Below are 16,279 nucleotides of genomic sequence, written 5' to 3' on the forward strand. Positions count from 1 at the left end.
GAAATATGATTTGTGTGAATAGTTCATTTTGGTATCACATGTGTTCTATGTATAAGTTAGTTGTCATGGATACCAGATGTGTTTTGTGGAAAGCTATGTTGTGGTTTTGTATTGAGTAAAACTTGTACCTAAAACACCTTTCTCTTTATCATTCTACATAATTTAAGTCCATTTACAACAAGAACTAACTTTGATCCTTGCAAACAAAGAATAATTCGTTTTTAGCGAATTTCCCATATATGGAATAAGCTCTCTAAGACAAGTAAAGTAATAATATTTGATTATTTTGTCTATGCTATTTTCATAGATTAAACATACTTTGTTAGTCTATACACATCACCGTTGGGTTTTACGGTAGGATCTAGAACAAGACCTGTTTGTTTTTTTTTTCTTTTCGGTGCCCCCAGAGGCCAAAAACACCATATCCATTCAAATTCATATAATATACACAAACATCTAACGATGTTTAAACCTCAGGCTCCTCTGAGACCGTGAGGCCTCCTCACCGGTTACTTTGGGTGATGTAGCTCAGTAATTAAACTCAGCACTCACTTACAAAAAACCAACTTGATTACAACAAGGGGCCCAGCTTTCCCATCAGGGTCTCGACTTCCAGTACGAGTACACCACAATACTTCTCGGTTTTATAGGGAATTTAATGGGGTAAAAAGTTTTGTTTTTTCAATTTTTTTTACCCCTAAAACATAAAATTATACATTCCCTTCAAACACTTTTTGCAGAGCTTAAAAAAACAATAATTTAGAACACTATTAGATATGTTGGCATTATTGTAGTCTAAAGTTTACAGGAAAAAAAATTTTAATTTAAAAATTACAATAATATTCTTGGAGGATATAAATAATAATCTGTTGTACTTTGCATATTTATATGTATATATTTTTATAAACCTCCAAATTAATTATTCCATACCTACTCAATTTGATTAAAACACTCTCTATTACCTTCCCTAAACGCAGAAAACAGAAGTAATCATACAACTTAAGGTTATTTAAAACGCTAAATAAATCTGACAAGTAAATATTTTAGTGTAATCGAAATAGGCCATGGTGGAATACAGGCACTTTATCAACGTCCGTTACACAGTCCCAAAGTTACTGTATAGTTTGCAGTGCCTTGTCTTGGTGTGATTGGATCTTACTTTTTTGAGGATGAAGATGGTTCCACTGTAACTGTCACATCTCAACGTTACATTCATATATGCAGGAGACATTTTTTGTTCAACGGCTTCTTGCTTTTCCAGATATTGAAATTCAGCAAACCTGGTTTGAACAAGACGGAGCCACCTCACACACTGCCAATCTGTCAATGGCTGCATGAAGCGACGTTTGTTTGGGGAGCGCATCATTTCAAGGAACGCTAACGTCGTTTGACCCCACGGTCGCCAGACCTCTCAGTGTGTGACTTCTTTTTATGGGGACATCTAAAGAGCGTTATTGTGTACCTGACTAAGCCAAGAAATCCTATTGAGCTCAAGATTCAGATCGAAGAACACGTCGCCAACATACCAGACACATTGCGTCGCACAAGCCTTCAAAATCGAATGAATAACGAATAGGCCCAAAAGACAGCACTTATAACCAACACGAATTGTGGATATTTATAGGCATGCGCTGTGGATGCGATACTCCCTGGTGTGGATTAACGTCCGCACGAGTGAGTACTACGACTATCCTCAGTACTATATCCTGATAATTAGACCAACCAATGTAAAAATGTGGTTCGAATTCCACTATAAACTGTAGGTCCCTTTGCCATTAGCTCTATGGGCTCTTAATTAACAGCTGTGTCTAAGGAATGAGGAATGTCGGCCTTAGTTACTAACAAGACTACAAGATCGCGCCACTCATCCTACACTCTTCTCCATTCTAATACTTGGCTTAAAATACAGACTTTGTATGGTTGCCATTTACTGTAATAAGAAAGTATTAAAGTAAAGTATGTATTAAAGTATTAACTGATGTGATTTTTAACTTTATTCATATTTCCAACATTTCTTATGTATTTTCCACACTTGACCAAGCCACCGTATTAATTATAGTATAGTTTAGTGGGTTTTGGTTTTTTACTACTGTTTTTGTTTGGAAAGTTGGTGGTATTGTCTGTCAGACTGTCACTGCCATTGTCAAATGTCCGGATTCCGGAAAAGAAGTTTGAGTTATAAAGCGAACAGGTTGTTTATTTTAGGTTAAAATTTAGATAAAATTAACTTTTTACAAAGTCCTACTTTTCTTTGGTAGCTAAGTCCACATAGGCTGCCGGTACTGTACTAAGAAAGATCAAGTTTTATACCTTTTGACGATATTTCTGTCAGTGTCATAGTGTTATAACATTGGTAACCACTTCGGTCTATTTTTAAAGGTAGGTAGGGCTAGGTATTTTGACTAGACCTATTTATATACATCTGTCTTATATACATAACTTTCTTGATTATTATAAGGAATGCAGCTTTAAGTTAATTAGCTTCAAGTTCACAAGCTGTATGCCAAAATCTAAGAACTAAGACTCCTTAAGTACAAGTAAGATTTTAAAACAGAGGCCTAGGCCTAGTTGTTACCAGACTAAAACACTTTTGGCTTGAAAAGCCAACATATGCATACCAGTTTTTGTAGGCTAATCATGTTCCTTGAAATTATTGTTTTTTTTTTTTAAGATTGATGACTTCTTTGTCAAAGTTAATAGGCTATTAGCCTATATTTTAAAAGACTTAAGGTCTTTTCTTTTGGGACATTTTTCTGAAAGGAGATTAGACTATCCTAACTTACTAGCGGCTTGTGAACAGTTCTACGGTATAGCCTACTTAGAGAAAATTGCAACCAGTGACATAACTTAGGCTATATTGTGTCCAATTAGGCCTAAGTTATCGTTGGCTTCACTTTTCAAGATGAAATAACTTAGCCGCTCACAATTGTCTGGATGGCAAAGTAGGCTAGTTAAGTTAAAGTAGGGTAATCACCTTCAAATCTGCAGGTCGTTGATTTGATTCCACGCACGATCGTTGCTGGACTCAGATGCAATTTCCATTGGGCTATCGATTATTTATGCTAGGTAGGCCTACCTATCAATCAAAGAGGGTCTGAGATGTTAGATAGTTAAAAGCCTAGGTGTAGACCGTGAAAGTGCTAGATTTGGATATTGAATTAAGTTCTAGGCCTATGTTATCAAACTGGAAAATGTTGAATGCTTTACTGAATAAACTCAATTTTTATGTGTCTACTCTTACAGGTAAGGCTACAGTTTACTTATTTCAGGGTGAATCCGAAAATACAATTAACTTATCCTATTTAACTTGCGGTAACTTAAATTAAGTTAGTTTTTGTCGGAAAGAGTCCTAACTCAAGTGTCCGAAAAACAAAATCAAAGACGAAGAATTTAAGGTCCATTGAGCAGTTTGAATGGTATTAAATTATGGCTGTTTGGACGAATTTGTACGTGGAGAGCGAAGAGCTGTTCATTTGCATTTTAAATTAAATCGATTCATTCAGAACAAATTGTTTGCTGACTAAGTAAGTTTAATAATTTCTTATTTAAGCATGTTTAAGGAAGTTAGGCCAGGTTTTAAGGGTATTAGTTACTGTATTTTAAAAGTGTTTTGAAATTAGGTTAGATGTAGGCCTAGATGATTAAGTTAGGAAGGTAAAGTTTAGGTTAGGTTAATTGATTAGGTAATTAATTTATTTTAATAGTCCTGTAATGATGATAACTGCTGTTTTATCTACAGCATTATGATGGGAATAATTTATTTGTTAAGTTAAATAAATAAATGTAAAATGTACACTCTTTGTTTGCCAATATAGCCTAGTCTACTTAAACATGGCTGGACCATCATCCAGTAATCAAGTTGCTATTGCTCAGAAAACATGGGAAATGGCAAACAACATTGAGACAATCAGCTCCATCGATGAAATATATCGATATGACAAAAAGCAGCAACAGGATATTTTGACGGCTAAGCCATGGGAAAAAGAGTAAGTATGTAAGTTAATGTAAGACTGTTTGAATTTTATACTAAAGCTAGCCCTACAAAAGTTTAAATGCTGATTACATAGAGTATAGTTAACTCGCCATTGATAGCTTTGCTAGATTGGCTAATAGAATATGTTTTTGAAGTTAGCCTACAAACTTAATTTAGTTGTTGATAATAAATTGTTTGGAATTTTTTTCTTAGTCTACCTCAGTAAAGCCTACCTACTAAGCATAGAGTTTGAAAGGTTGGTACCTTTTATCCCTTAAAAAAAATTAATTTTGATTCTTCCATATAAAATTCCACAGATGTGTAACTTAGGCCTATGTCTAGTTACGACTTACAACTTGTTACTTAAAGGCAATGCTTAACTGCTAGGCCTACATCATACTTTAATCTGAAATGACGACCATACAAAGGTAGGTATTTTAAGCCAAGTATGAATGGAGACGAGTGTAGGATGAGTGGCGCGATCTTGTAGTCTTGTTACTGACTAAGGACGACATGTTCCTTAGATAAAACTGTTAATTAATAGCCCATACAGCTAACGGCAACAAAGAGACCTACAGTTTATAGTGGAATCCGAACAACATTTTTTCCTTTTATTTTACGAATTGGTCTAATTATTAGAACAGTTAGTTACTGCGGATAGTTATAGTACTCACTTGTGCGGACGTTAATCCACACCAGGTAGTATCGCATCCACAGTCATGCCTAAGTTATTTAAATATCCACAATTTGTGACCACCAAGTACTTAGCTGGATTATAGGACGACACCACGGTCCCAGTCTTAATTTAGTAAAGACTGTTTTCTCACCAGATTTCATACTAGCTACACTAGCTACAGTATTGCCTACAGCTTTGATAATGGTAAATTATTTAGGCTGATTGATTTTTTTAATGCTAGATTGTTTTAAAACTGGCCCTTTCAAGATGAAACTTATTATTTTCACAGTCCCCATTTCTTCAAAGACATCAAGATATCCGCCTTGGCTCTCCTCAAGATGGTGATGCACGCAAGATCTGGAGGAACTTTGGAGGTTTGTATATTATTACAGTAGGTCAACCAGTTCATACAAAAAACATTAGTCAAGGTAGGCTATCCTAATATACCTTATACTATGCATCCATCATTGAACAGTAATGACTGGGTAGATTTCGCCAAAAGAAAAAATTTAATTTTAATACTTTATATATTTATGCGGTTAACATGGCTGTAGTTATGAGGTCCATTCACTGTTTTCCTCTTTGAAGTATTCCTTCATGGAGTACAGGGGCCGCGCCTTGAGTAGCTCCTCTACTATCTTTTTAAAATTGTTAAGAGGGAGTGACTTTATGTCCTGGTGCAGGTAGTTGTAGAGTCTGATGCCAAGGACAGGATAGCAGTCTTTTTGCTTGTTCAGCCTGCAGAAAGGAAGGTTTAGATTTTCTCCTTTTCTCACATTATAGCTATGTTGTTGGTTTCTGCAGCTGAGGTTGTCTATATTTTCCTTGATCTGCACCAGACAGTTATAGATGAATTAATTGGTTGTAAACAGTCATTACTCCTAAGGCACGGAAAAGTGGTCTACAGTGTTCGTGTCTTTCGCTGGACGTTATGGCCCTTATAGCAGCCTTTTGAACTGTCAGAATGCTCTTTGTCTTTAATGCCTAACAATAGTTATGTAATTTATACTTAGCCTACATTTGATTTGTCCAATTACCTAATTTATTTCATATAGGCCTAGGCCTGATAATGACATGACCAATTGTCTAATTCAACATCAAATTGAGATTTAGGCTAATAAGTTTCTGACAGGCATCTTTGTCAACAAACACATATTGACACTCAACAGTATAATTTAAAACATCTTTGTAAATTTTCAGTGTAGCTGGTCTAGATTTTACCGACGCAAGTTACTCTGACACAAGGCAATAAAAGATAAGGTTTGAGTGTTCAATTTTACTAAACAATTCGCTAAATTAAATTAACCCTTTGAGTGCCAACGTCCGGGGAACCGGACGTTTTTAAAACGAGCCAAAAGTGCCAACGTCCGGCCGACCGGACGTTTTTAGAACGAGCCAAAAGTGCCAACGTCCGGCTGACCGGACGTTTCGTAATGATCGAACAGCTGTCATAACAACCGAATAAATACTCGGATTCTTTTAACCCATATATTAACATTGAGTCGAAAGTTGCTAGATGCGATACATCGATTTTCGTTGGTCGAAATATCGAAAATTCGATTTTTACGAAATTTTAACCTAAAAATCGCCAGATCGCGCTCGGCATTTTTAGCGCGACCTTCGGGAAAAATCATCGGCATTTTTTGAGCGTTACTTTTATTTCTCGCCTGGCACTCTAAGGGTTAAATAAGTTCCTGTAATTATTTTTAAAATTATTATAGATTAAGGGAAGTATTGACACTACAGTATTTTAATAAATCAAATGAACGAATATAAGTTTGCACCTAAATTAAAACCAATTTACAATGATTGACTTTACTCGGTTACCAGGTGATGGGACTACTTCTAGGCAAAGTTGACGCTAACACAATGTTAGTCATGGACAGCTTTGCACTCCCTGTCGAAGGAACTGAAACAAGAGTGAACGCTCAGGCTCAGGCGTACGAGTACATGACAGCGTACATAGAGGCAGCTAAACAGGTAAGCCAACATCATATTGTTTAAAAACTTTGCCTTTAATATGAAATATATTCATTACGTATCAAGGGTTTTAGAGATGGTCCAATTATGGACTAAGAGTTTAGTGGGTAGAGCTCATATCTGACCATTACGGGACTGGGGTACGGTCGAAAGGTCGGATAACGGGAGAAGCATATCTTGCAGGATTGGCGATAGGCTACTGGTAATTGCCTCCTGCGATCACAGCAACACCCATGAACATGGTCTCTGCAACATAAGTTATCGTCTCCCGCGATCACGGCAAAACCCACAATCGGCAGTTTGGTTAATCAAACTCGCTCTGTGCTATCTGGATATTGAAGTCGGTAATGCCGAGGTCGGATAATGTATACTAAAGTCTTCTTGATTTTTAGTTCATATGTTCTGATCTTACAGCTATTGCAGTAGGGCCTACTTCTTGCGGGTCACTTTTGTTAAAGGTAGAATTTAAGGCTTATCAACAACTCTTTATCAGTAAACTACTATTGCGAGATGCAACTATTACTAACCGCACGGCTCAGACCAAGATCCTGGAGTGAATCCGCCAATCATTAATAGCTTTTAACATAATACTGTATTTATACTTAAAACAATTCTCTCAAGAGACGAGATCAGCATGTTCCTGCAAAAAACACACAATAATTACTAGTCCTTAATGTTTACACTGCAGGTTGGGAGACAAGAAAATGCTATCGGCTGGTACCACAGTCACCCCGGATATGGCTGTTGGTTGTCAGGGATAGACGTCTCCACCCAAATGCTCAACCAGAACTTCCAGGAACCCTTCGTGGCCATCGTCATTGACCCTGTCAGAACCATCTCTGCTGGCAAAGTGTGTCTCGGAGCTTTCCGCACTTATCCGAAGGTTAGTATACTACACATTTAATCTGCCTACTGCTAAGTATTTGGATTTTTCTTTGAGGAAATTTAAATGTTTCATTGTTAAAATTGAATTTAAAATAGTATAAATATATTTATAAAATTTGAGCAATTTTATTCTGGTTAGGTAACATGATTAGCCTATAATTCTGAAGTATTCCTAAGTCACTAAAAGATAACAGGCCTTCTTTTCATTTTATTCAAATTGTAAATCTTTTTTCAAGGAATAATTTTTACCAGATCTTGACCAAAATTAAGAGTCGACAGGACCGCCGGCCATCTTGGATTTTCTGTTCATAAACGGCAATGTTAATGGTTGAAGCAAATTATGGCATTGTTTTTTAAGATAAAAAGTTGCAAAATATCTAATTTTTTAAGCTATTGAAACTGTGGATGTGATTTGCTATCTACTTTTCAATTTAATTATTATTTTCTGAAACATAAATATATTGACTTAAACTGTGATTTTTTCATCCTCTAAAACAGGTTTTAAAAGTCCGAAAAGCAACTCGCACGGAAAATATATTTAAGAACCACATATCATTTTCTGCTCAGAAATTAAGCTTACAGCGTACGATTATTATGTTTCAACCTGAAAGCATTTTTTTGTTGATCAGTGCTCGGACAACCACTGTTTCGCCTGGCATCTGACGGTCAACGGCAATGCAAAATTAACGACTCCTGCCGACTCTTAATACAAAATAAACTACTATACTCTATTCTTAACTCGTATATTAGCCTACACTAAATTTCTTCATTCAAGGGATACAAGCCAGCCAATGAGGAGCCTTCCGAGTACCAGACGATTCCTCTCAATAAGATAGAGGACTTTGGAGTTCACTGTAAACAGTACTACAGTCTAGAGGTAATCTCATGTACATGTAAAATAGCAAATATGAGTGTATATGGTTTTCGCTTTCGTAATTGGGCTGACACTTGTTTTTGCCCTTTTATCTTATGTACAGATGTAGCTCTGTCCTCATTTATTGCTAAGAATAGTTCTGTAGCTGATCAGTTTTGCAAATATAATGTGCATACTTGGGAATAACAAATAGAAATTCTAACAAATAGCGATATTCGTTAGTTTTTTCGGCTAACTTCTATTTTATTCGTTAGTTTTTAAAAGTGCTGGAAATAACTTTTACTCAGTTAGATTTATAAGTAAAGAATAGAAAATAATGAAAATATAATCGTTAGTTTTAAATCGTTAGATTTTTGGTCAGGCGGAAGTATCTATTATACAATGATATAGGCCTACGGGTAATTTATTTTACGTGATCAGTGAGGGTTGTGGGCGGCCGTGAGAGGTCAGCGCCCTTGTTGATAAACAATGCAGGGTGTGGGGAAAGAGGAAGTCAAAGTTCAGTTGCTTTGGTATGCAGTGGGCCCGTGAAAGGGCAGTGACGGCAAGCATCGAGGGGTAGGAAGGGGGAATATTTGTTTGGTGATTGATATGTAATCTTAGATGCCAAAACATTGTCTTCAGTTCATGTTCATTATATGACAGTGACAAGTTTTAAGTAATTTGTTTCTGTTGTAGTATTAAATAAACTAACTAACTAATAACTTCTTTACTAGTTAGAAATTTTGTCTAACTTTCCCAACATTGATGTTAATGTGTTGTTTCAAAACTTGGCAATGCATTTTTTTAAGGAAGGGACAGATTTTGTTATCTAAATAGATATAGCCAACAATGTATTCACAAAATTACATTTCTACCAAACAATAGTTTTTAAATTCAACCCATTGCTGTATCTAAATTCTACACATTCATTGCTACACAGGCTCTTAGTGTTGTTAATGTCCATGTAGGTTTCATACTTCAAATCCTCCTTGGATCGAAGGTTGTTGGATTCTCTGTGGAACAAGTACTGGGTGAACACACTGAGCAGCTCCTCTCTGCTGACCAACGCTGACTACACGACAGGCCAGATATTTGACCTCAGTGATAAACTGGAGCAGTCCGAGGTATGTTGTAGACGTAAATGTAATCACACTGACACTTCCTCACTACTAGGCGTTATAACAAATTTAATCTTTTATAAGAGACATTTGCTATGCCAATTCACAGTTCTACAACTAATTCTCACACTAAGTTAGGCCAAGAGGGTCTCACCCGTCGGCTGTTTACCACGTAAACATGGTCCTACAAAAAATAATCTCCTTGCATTATTAAAGTGTTTATCGAGTTGAAATAGACTGTAAAATATTCACAAAGATCCAAACTATGCATTGGCTGAACTGAAACTTCGTAATTGTTTCTTTAAGTATTTACAAAATCATTTTGAAAACCGTAAATTAGTCTTTTCACCTGCAATTTTAACTTCTAAATAGTTAAAAATTATTTTTGCTCCACCCACTGCAAGCTCTGATATGTTAAGAGCACAACAAGCACACAATCTGATAACAAATTGGTTTTAGAATGTTGAGAGCTTGTACCGTAGAGGCATGTTCAGGAGAATTAGCATATTTAGCCGCCATCTTGAATTAACCGGTTAGAACCCTCTTAATAGTGTAGAGTACCTATGTACAGTAGTCGCAGTTAGTCTGTGCGCGCGGACCCTTGTGTACTAGTTGTGCTGAGGTGAACGGCTCGTTCACCGCCACAGCCTCGCTGAACAACCCCAGAGAGCCGTGTGGGCCAGATTTGTTTGGAAATGAGCAATAAACACACCCCTCTACACCCCCCGCTGGCCGCCCTAGGGCGGCCAGACTAGCTGCGACTACTGTAATCATTCCTGCTTGCTAAACCAGCTGATTTTACTGTTGCGTTTCTAAAACACCAACATCCAATAAGCAATATAACCTAAAAAAGGCAAACAACCTAAATTACATGTTACATAAAACTAATAAGTAATCTGCATGTCATTATAAGTTAATTATGGCGGTAGGAAAGATCTATGGTGATAGAAAAAAAGCAGTCATAGCTACTCTCGAAATGTATGACTGTTCTTAATTAGGCCTACTTAGCACTCTTAAACAAAAATTGATATTTATGGCTTAATTTCAGAGATTTTCTTTCATTTACATGCCATTCTACATAACTAGACCAAGTTTCATGAACTGCCCTGTTAATAATTAGGCCTACACTAATGCTTGTTGTCTAGGCGGCGCTGGGCCGGGGAGGTCTGATCGGAGGGCTGGGTGGTGGTACCGAGGTGGACAAACGGACGGAGGACAAACTACTTAAGGCTACCAAGGACAGCTGCAAGACAACCATCGAGATCATTCACGGCCTCATGGCTCAGATGATCAAAGATCGGCTCTTTAACCAAATCAAAGCCAACAAGATTGATGTGTAAATAATCTTACGATGTGCTGTGTTCTTCTTATGTATTTAACAATAATGTAATTATCTCGCTTATCAGTAAACCTCGAAATTAACTTATGATTGCTTGACTTTTTACCCTTGTGAACTGATTACGAGATTTAGTTTGGCGCTTCAGTAAAACGTTTGTTGCTGCGATGTAGATTCGTTTCAAGAACACCTAGTGTATTGATTTTCAAAATGTGAAAGTTTAGTAGAATTCTTATGAAACTTGTCTCATTTTGGTAGACATGTATGGAGGGTACATATTCTGTTAAATATCATATTTTTATTAATTAATATTAATATAGATTTACACCTTTTCTCAACACGTTGACTGCTGAAAATAACGTACAAGCGCTCCCCAGTGGTGGGCGAAGGCCCAGCATAGCAACTGAATCAGCGAACTCAATTGTCATTCAAAAATATTTCAGTCTGACGAATCACAAAAGAGCAGTGGTGATTGTGCTGTGTTACCCCGAGAGTAGACCAGTGGCGTATCCAGGGAGGGGGCCCAAGGGGGCCGGGCCCCCCCCCGAAATTTTTTTTTTTTAGTTACCCTGTACACACGGCACACGGGAGCGTTGCAATGCGCGTTCTAGAAACACTCAAATGAGTGCGTACACACTACACAATACGTGTTGTTATTATATAAAATGCCGGATTACTGGAATGTTATCAATAAAAACACTTAAAATGCAATTAAAACACGTCTCCGAAGATCGCGCGATCGGAAACCGCTATTGCCGCGATCGGGCGTGACGACGATGACGTTTCCGTAATCGAGGGAAACGATGATAACGTGTACGGCCGCGGGAGATGTTCGTGATTTTGACGCGATCGCGCATGATGACGATGACGTTTCCGTGACCGTGGGAGATGTTTATGATTTTGCCGCGATCGCGCAAGTCGACGATGACGTTTCTGTGACTGCGTCATATACGTTTCACGGTACATATAGTGTCTACTTCAGTATCCAATAGTCATTGCGTGTACATTACATATTTTTGGTCGAGTTTTCGATCACTGGACGACCATTAGTATGCTTTATTCTATAAGTTGAGTGCAGTTTTATTAGCTTGATTTATTTTATTAAAATTACGTCACGCAGATTAATAGTAGTTTAGGCAACTTGTTTAGATTTCAGAACAGTAAAAAACTAATTTTTAGTAGTAATACACCAATATTATTCTCTACTTTAGAGCCTCCAGAGGTGTTGTAAACTGCAATTTATCACAATAAAATACCAAAATTTTTCCCGGGGGGGACCCCCCTTCGGTCCTGGGGGGTATTCCATGCCCCCCAGACCCCCCGGATCGGGTCCCCCCCAAAGCAGAATCCTGGCTACGCCACTGGAGTAGACGTAGTTCACTGAAACACCCAAAGATAGCAGCACTGCATGCATTAGTAGCCAGTGTGTTTGTAATGTGGGCCGAAGAGAGAAAATCCCCAAAACCGGGACAAAAGCATTGCCAGACGGGATTTAAAGGAAATTTTAGTACCAACCTACACCAAAGTAAAGCTCACATTCTAAGCTACAGGCTGGCAACAATTTTAACACCCTCCGTCTAAGGCTAAGCTCACACTGACTATATATATTTCCGTTGGTCTGGTGCCTACTCGGCGCTAGCAGCTACAGTCAACGTGTAAAGACAAAAGTGAATGAGGTGATGACACTTTAATTTCTAGCATTAGCTCAAACTGTATATTAATAGAATTAATACCTCTAACAACCCATGACAGCTGGGGTGAAAAAAGTAAGTAAATGCAGCAATTAGCTACTTTGCCTGCTTTAATCAGTGCAAGGAAACGCACTTTGTCAGGTAACTGTAGGAGGATATCAGTTATAAATTTGCTTGGTAGCTACAAAATTTGTTACAATTGTTTTCCTGTTGAGGATTTGAAGGATGTTAAGGATCTTAAATAAATTAAATAAGAGGAGAATCAAATAATGTAACATAACACACAACATAGTCTGCATTTATGGATTTATTACAGTTCAGATATAAACATTTACATTCTCAACAGCAAAATTACGTAATGATACAGAGTTAGTAACTTTCTAAATAAATTAGCCATGATAAAAATTAACGCTATATACACCATTGAAAATAAAAGTGATCCAATAGTATCACAGATATTAAACTTTATCACTAGAAATTTTGAGACAAAATAAATGTCTGTTGATAAAAATAAGTATAATTCAAAATCTAATAAAAATACTGACATGCCAACATCGATGAACTCAAAATAATGGATAAAAACAATAAAATCAAGCCAAGCAGAATAATATTCATACGTTGCGTTAAAACAACAATTAAATTGAGTACCAAACTTAATAGTGAAGATCTCAACTCGAGTGCAATAAACACCACTATATACATCCTATAAACATTTTCAATATTTATACTATCATATTTTACAATGGAGGGAAGTCTTCAATATATACAAGATAAAGTAACATTACGAAAATAAAACAAGACAAAGTAAAAATTAAGTACAAATATAGGCCAAAGTAACAAGTGGAAATGTTTCTATAACAAATTAAGTAGATAACATTATTACCTAAAAACTATCGATCTGTATTTTAACAATAATTGCAATAAAAGATTAATCTACTTCCTATTGCAGTCTTTTTGACATCCGAAATAGTAACTAAGCCGGTAATATGTTCCTATTAAATATCGACTATGACACTTTTTAAATATACAAAACTCAGTTCTACAATTTCAAATTAATTCGTTAAAATACTGGTCACATATATACAAGATTATACTAGTTATATCTCATATCTCTTGATTTTATTTACATGTCTTTATACATAATGATATTTATTCAAGCCCACTCAAATAAAATTTCTCATCAATTATATGAGCCAATCCTACTTCCAGCTCATTGTTAGAAGTATAATGCTTCAATTGCAACACACGATTTTAAAAATAATTAAATTTATTGTATCTTCCTTAAGTTCTTAAGTCATAGGAATTTAAAATCTGAAAAAAAACCTGCAATGTACCCGAAAACTATTTTGAAGAAAATACCCTAACACATTTTATTTCTGCAGTTTAAAGGAATGGAATGTGCCATTTATTCAGGCTTTAATAACTTGCTTATTATTTTTCCCTTTGTTACAATTTCTTTTAACAATTTGTCAAATACAACAAATTTAATAATCAAGTTCAAGTACATCTGTACAATATTTTTAATATTGTATTGAACTCAATTGATTCTCCACCATTCTAATTAATTTTAAGCTTGACAAAACTTAAAATCAAATAAAATGAGAACCCAAATTTAAAAACCCAATTGTTTAAAATCATATTTGATATCCGACAAATAAGCCGTAAATAAAATATAATTGACCCATACGAATATACAAATTTACATTAATTTCCTAGTGGTAAGTTCATGAATGCTATTATGAGATGGGAAAAATATATTGGCTTTAACGAGTTTGTAATTGATATAAATACTATTATGTACACGTTGATGAAGTGGTTGAGAGGAACGCGAGTTACGCGGAAGGTCATTGCCAAGTTTCCGGGGGAAAGTTGGTCACGTCCGCTTGGTCCTGAACTGTGGCTCCATTACATGAATAGTTGATGCGGATCCTCATCTTCAGCATGCTCTGAAACAAAATTGATGTTACAATCTTTAGCCCGATGGTTCATATTTTTAACATGGTTGCAAGTACAGAACCCCGCAAAGCCTTTAAGTAAGAAGAAAGCCTTGCGCTAGCCCCAGTCCAAGTAAGAAGGAGGCAAGTACAGACATAAACTTTGACCAGGGATTGATTGGAACACAACTGCCTCAAAATAAGAATAATGTAAGTGTTAGCTTGGATATAATTTTGACTAGGGTAAAAAATTATTGTTACAAATTACACACAGCAATTTTGCCCTAATGGTACATATTTCATGTTTTCAACATTATTGCAAGGACATAATTTCTCATAGCCTTTGACCCATTGGCATACCAAAATTACACTATCAGACAACATTTTCATATGAATTAATTTTTTTGCAAATTTTCCATATAGGGAATAAGCTATTACCATAGGTCTTATGGTAAGATCTGGACCTGGGACTGATTTTCGTTTTGAGGTCCCCCAGATCTCACTTTTTTACTTATATTTTTGTTTTCAAAAATAGGTTATGCAACAAAAAAAAAAATAAACACAATAACTACTATTGCAGATAGAAAAATTTATTGACCCGTTAGTGCTGCAGTCACTCAGTTTTGTGTCAAACTAGTAGCATCTATATATATAAAAGGCAAAGCCCTCACTGACTGACTGACTGACTCACTCACTCACTCATCACTAATTCTCCCACTTCCCACTTACCTAGGAGGCTGAAATTTGGTACACTGATTCTTTAGGCATTAAATAGGAAAACTAAGTGGTTTTTATTCTGATCGGACTCTCGGGCTCTGCCCCAGTGGCTCTGGAGTTTCCCATGTTAACCTAATGAGTACTCATATTTAAATGGAATTAATGAATCTTAACAGCTGTTTCAATTAAACAAGTTGGTTCTGTTCTATGATGTTCAATAGCATTAAAGTTACAAGGATTACCAACAGAGTGCAGCACTATTATTTTTTTAAATATTTGACAACAGCTAATTTGAAACCAAAAGGTGAGTGAGCGTAGCGAACGAACTTCAACCTGGAGGCGCGTTAGCGTAGCGAACAAACTTCAACCAGGACGTGTGAGCGCAGCGAACAAGCTCCAACCTAAAGGTGAGTGAGCGTAGCGAACGAACTTCAGACAGGACGTGATTGAGCCATGCGAACGAGCTCACATATGAATTTAAACGGGGCAAAGCCCGCGGGTACAGCTAGTTGACTATACACAGAAGTCTGTGTATAGTCAATGCTAGTAGCAATGTCCCAAAACCGAACATTTCTGGGAATACCAAAACGCATTAGCGGCGGGAAAGAAATATATCGCCCAAGTATGCCAGTGGGTTGAGCAAGAATAAACGTCGTGCACTAGCCTCCAGTCTATTTAGCAAGCATAAAGATAAACTTTAACAGGGAGGTTGGTTGCAACATGGCTGCTGTTGGGAGTTCGTCAGGGAGGCTGAATCATTATCTCAGAATCACTTCAACCAAGTTCAACCGCATTCACTTAATTGCTGAATGTCCAAAAGCTAGACTGATACGAAGTCCATCTAGGTAAGAAGGGGTATAATCTGAGTATTTATGTAAGCAATCTTCATCCTGCTAAGGACTTACCTTGTTGGGATTGACTACTCGCACTGTCTGAGTGACCTGGCCGCCCGGGCTGATCACTGTCCCCGACGGAGGCATCATCTGTAGTTGGAATGTCTGGGAACAATATTTCATGTTAAAAGCAACACATGACAAAAACTGATAAATTTTACTTGAATCCTAAAGGGGCCTGATCTAATCAAGATTATGAGACAACACACAGCTAACTAGC

At 36.7% G+C, this 16,279-nt stretch overlaps 2 protein-coding genes across 2 annotated transcripts in view; one reads left to right on the forward strand and one right to left on the reverse strand.

Moving 5' to 3' along the window:
- The first annotated feature begins 2,174 nt into the window (after window positions 1-2,174).
- Window positions 2,175-10,914, forward strand: LOC128983306 (COP9 signalosome complex subunit 5). The gene is made up of 8 exons (XM_054402551.1): window positions 2,175-2,379; window positions 3,816-3,986; window positions 4,939-5,023; window positions 6,480-6,629; window positions 7,318-7,512; window positions 8,290-8,391; window positions 9,339-9,494; window positions 10,634-10,914. The coding sequence occupies exons 2-8, from the start codon at window positions 3,832-3,834 to the stop codon at window positions 10,826-10,828; spliced, it is 1,038 nt and encodes a 345-aa protein (XP_054258526.1). The 5' UTR covers window positions 2,175-2,379; window positions 3,816-3,831; the 3' UTR covers window positions 10,829-10,914.
- A 2,033-nt stretch (window positions 10,915-12,947) lies between these two features.
- The window catches only part of LOC128991126 (AP-1 complex subunit gamma-1), a 51,488-nt gene continuing 48,156 nt past the window's right edge, over window positions 12,948-16,279 (reverse strand). Inside the window, exons 18-19 of the mRNA XM_054413894.1 lie at window positions 16,072-16,164; window positions 12,948-14,461 (exon numbers count right to left, since the gene is read on the reverse strand). Coding sequence (XP_054269869.1) covers window positions 14,360-14,461; window positions 16,072-16,164 — 195 coding nt within the window. The 3' untranslated portion in view covers window positions 12,948-14,359. The remainder of the gene's footprint in view (window positions 14,462-16,071; window positions 16,165-16,279) is intronic.

Source organism: Macrosteles quadrilineatus, unplaced genomic scaffold (assembly GCF_028750875.1).
Source record: "Macrosteles quadrilineatus isolate MER2022 unplaced genomic scaffold, UCM_ALF_1.0 Scaffold_1__1_contigs__length_201487025, whole genome shotgun sequence".
NCBI classification, from domain to species: Eukaryota; Metazoa; Arthropoda; class Insecta; order Hemiptera; family Cicadellidae; genus Macrosteles; species Macrosteles quadrilineatus.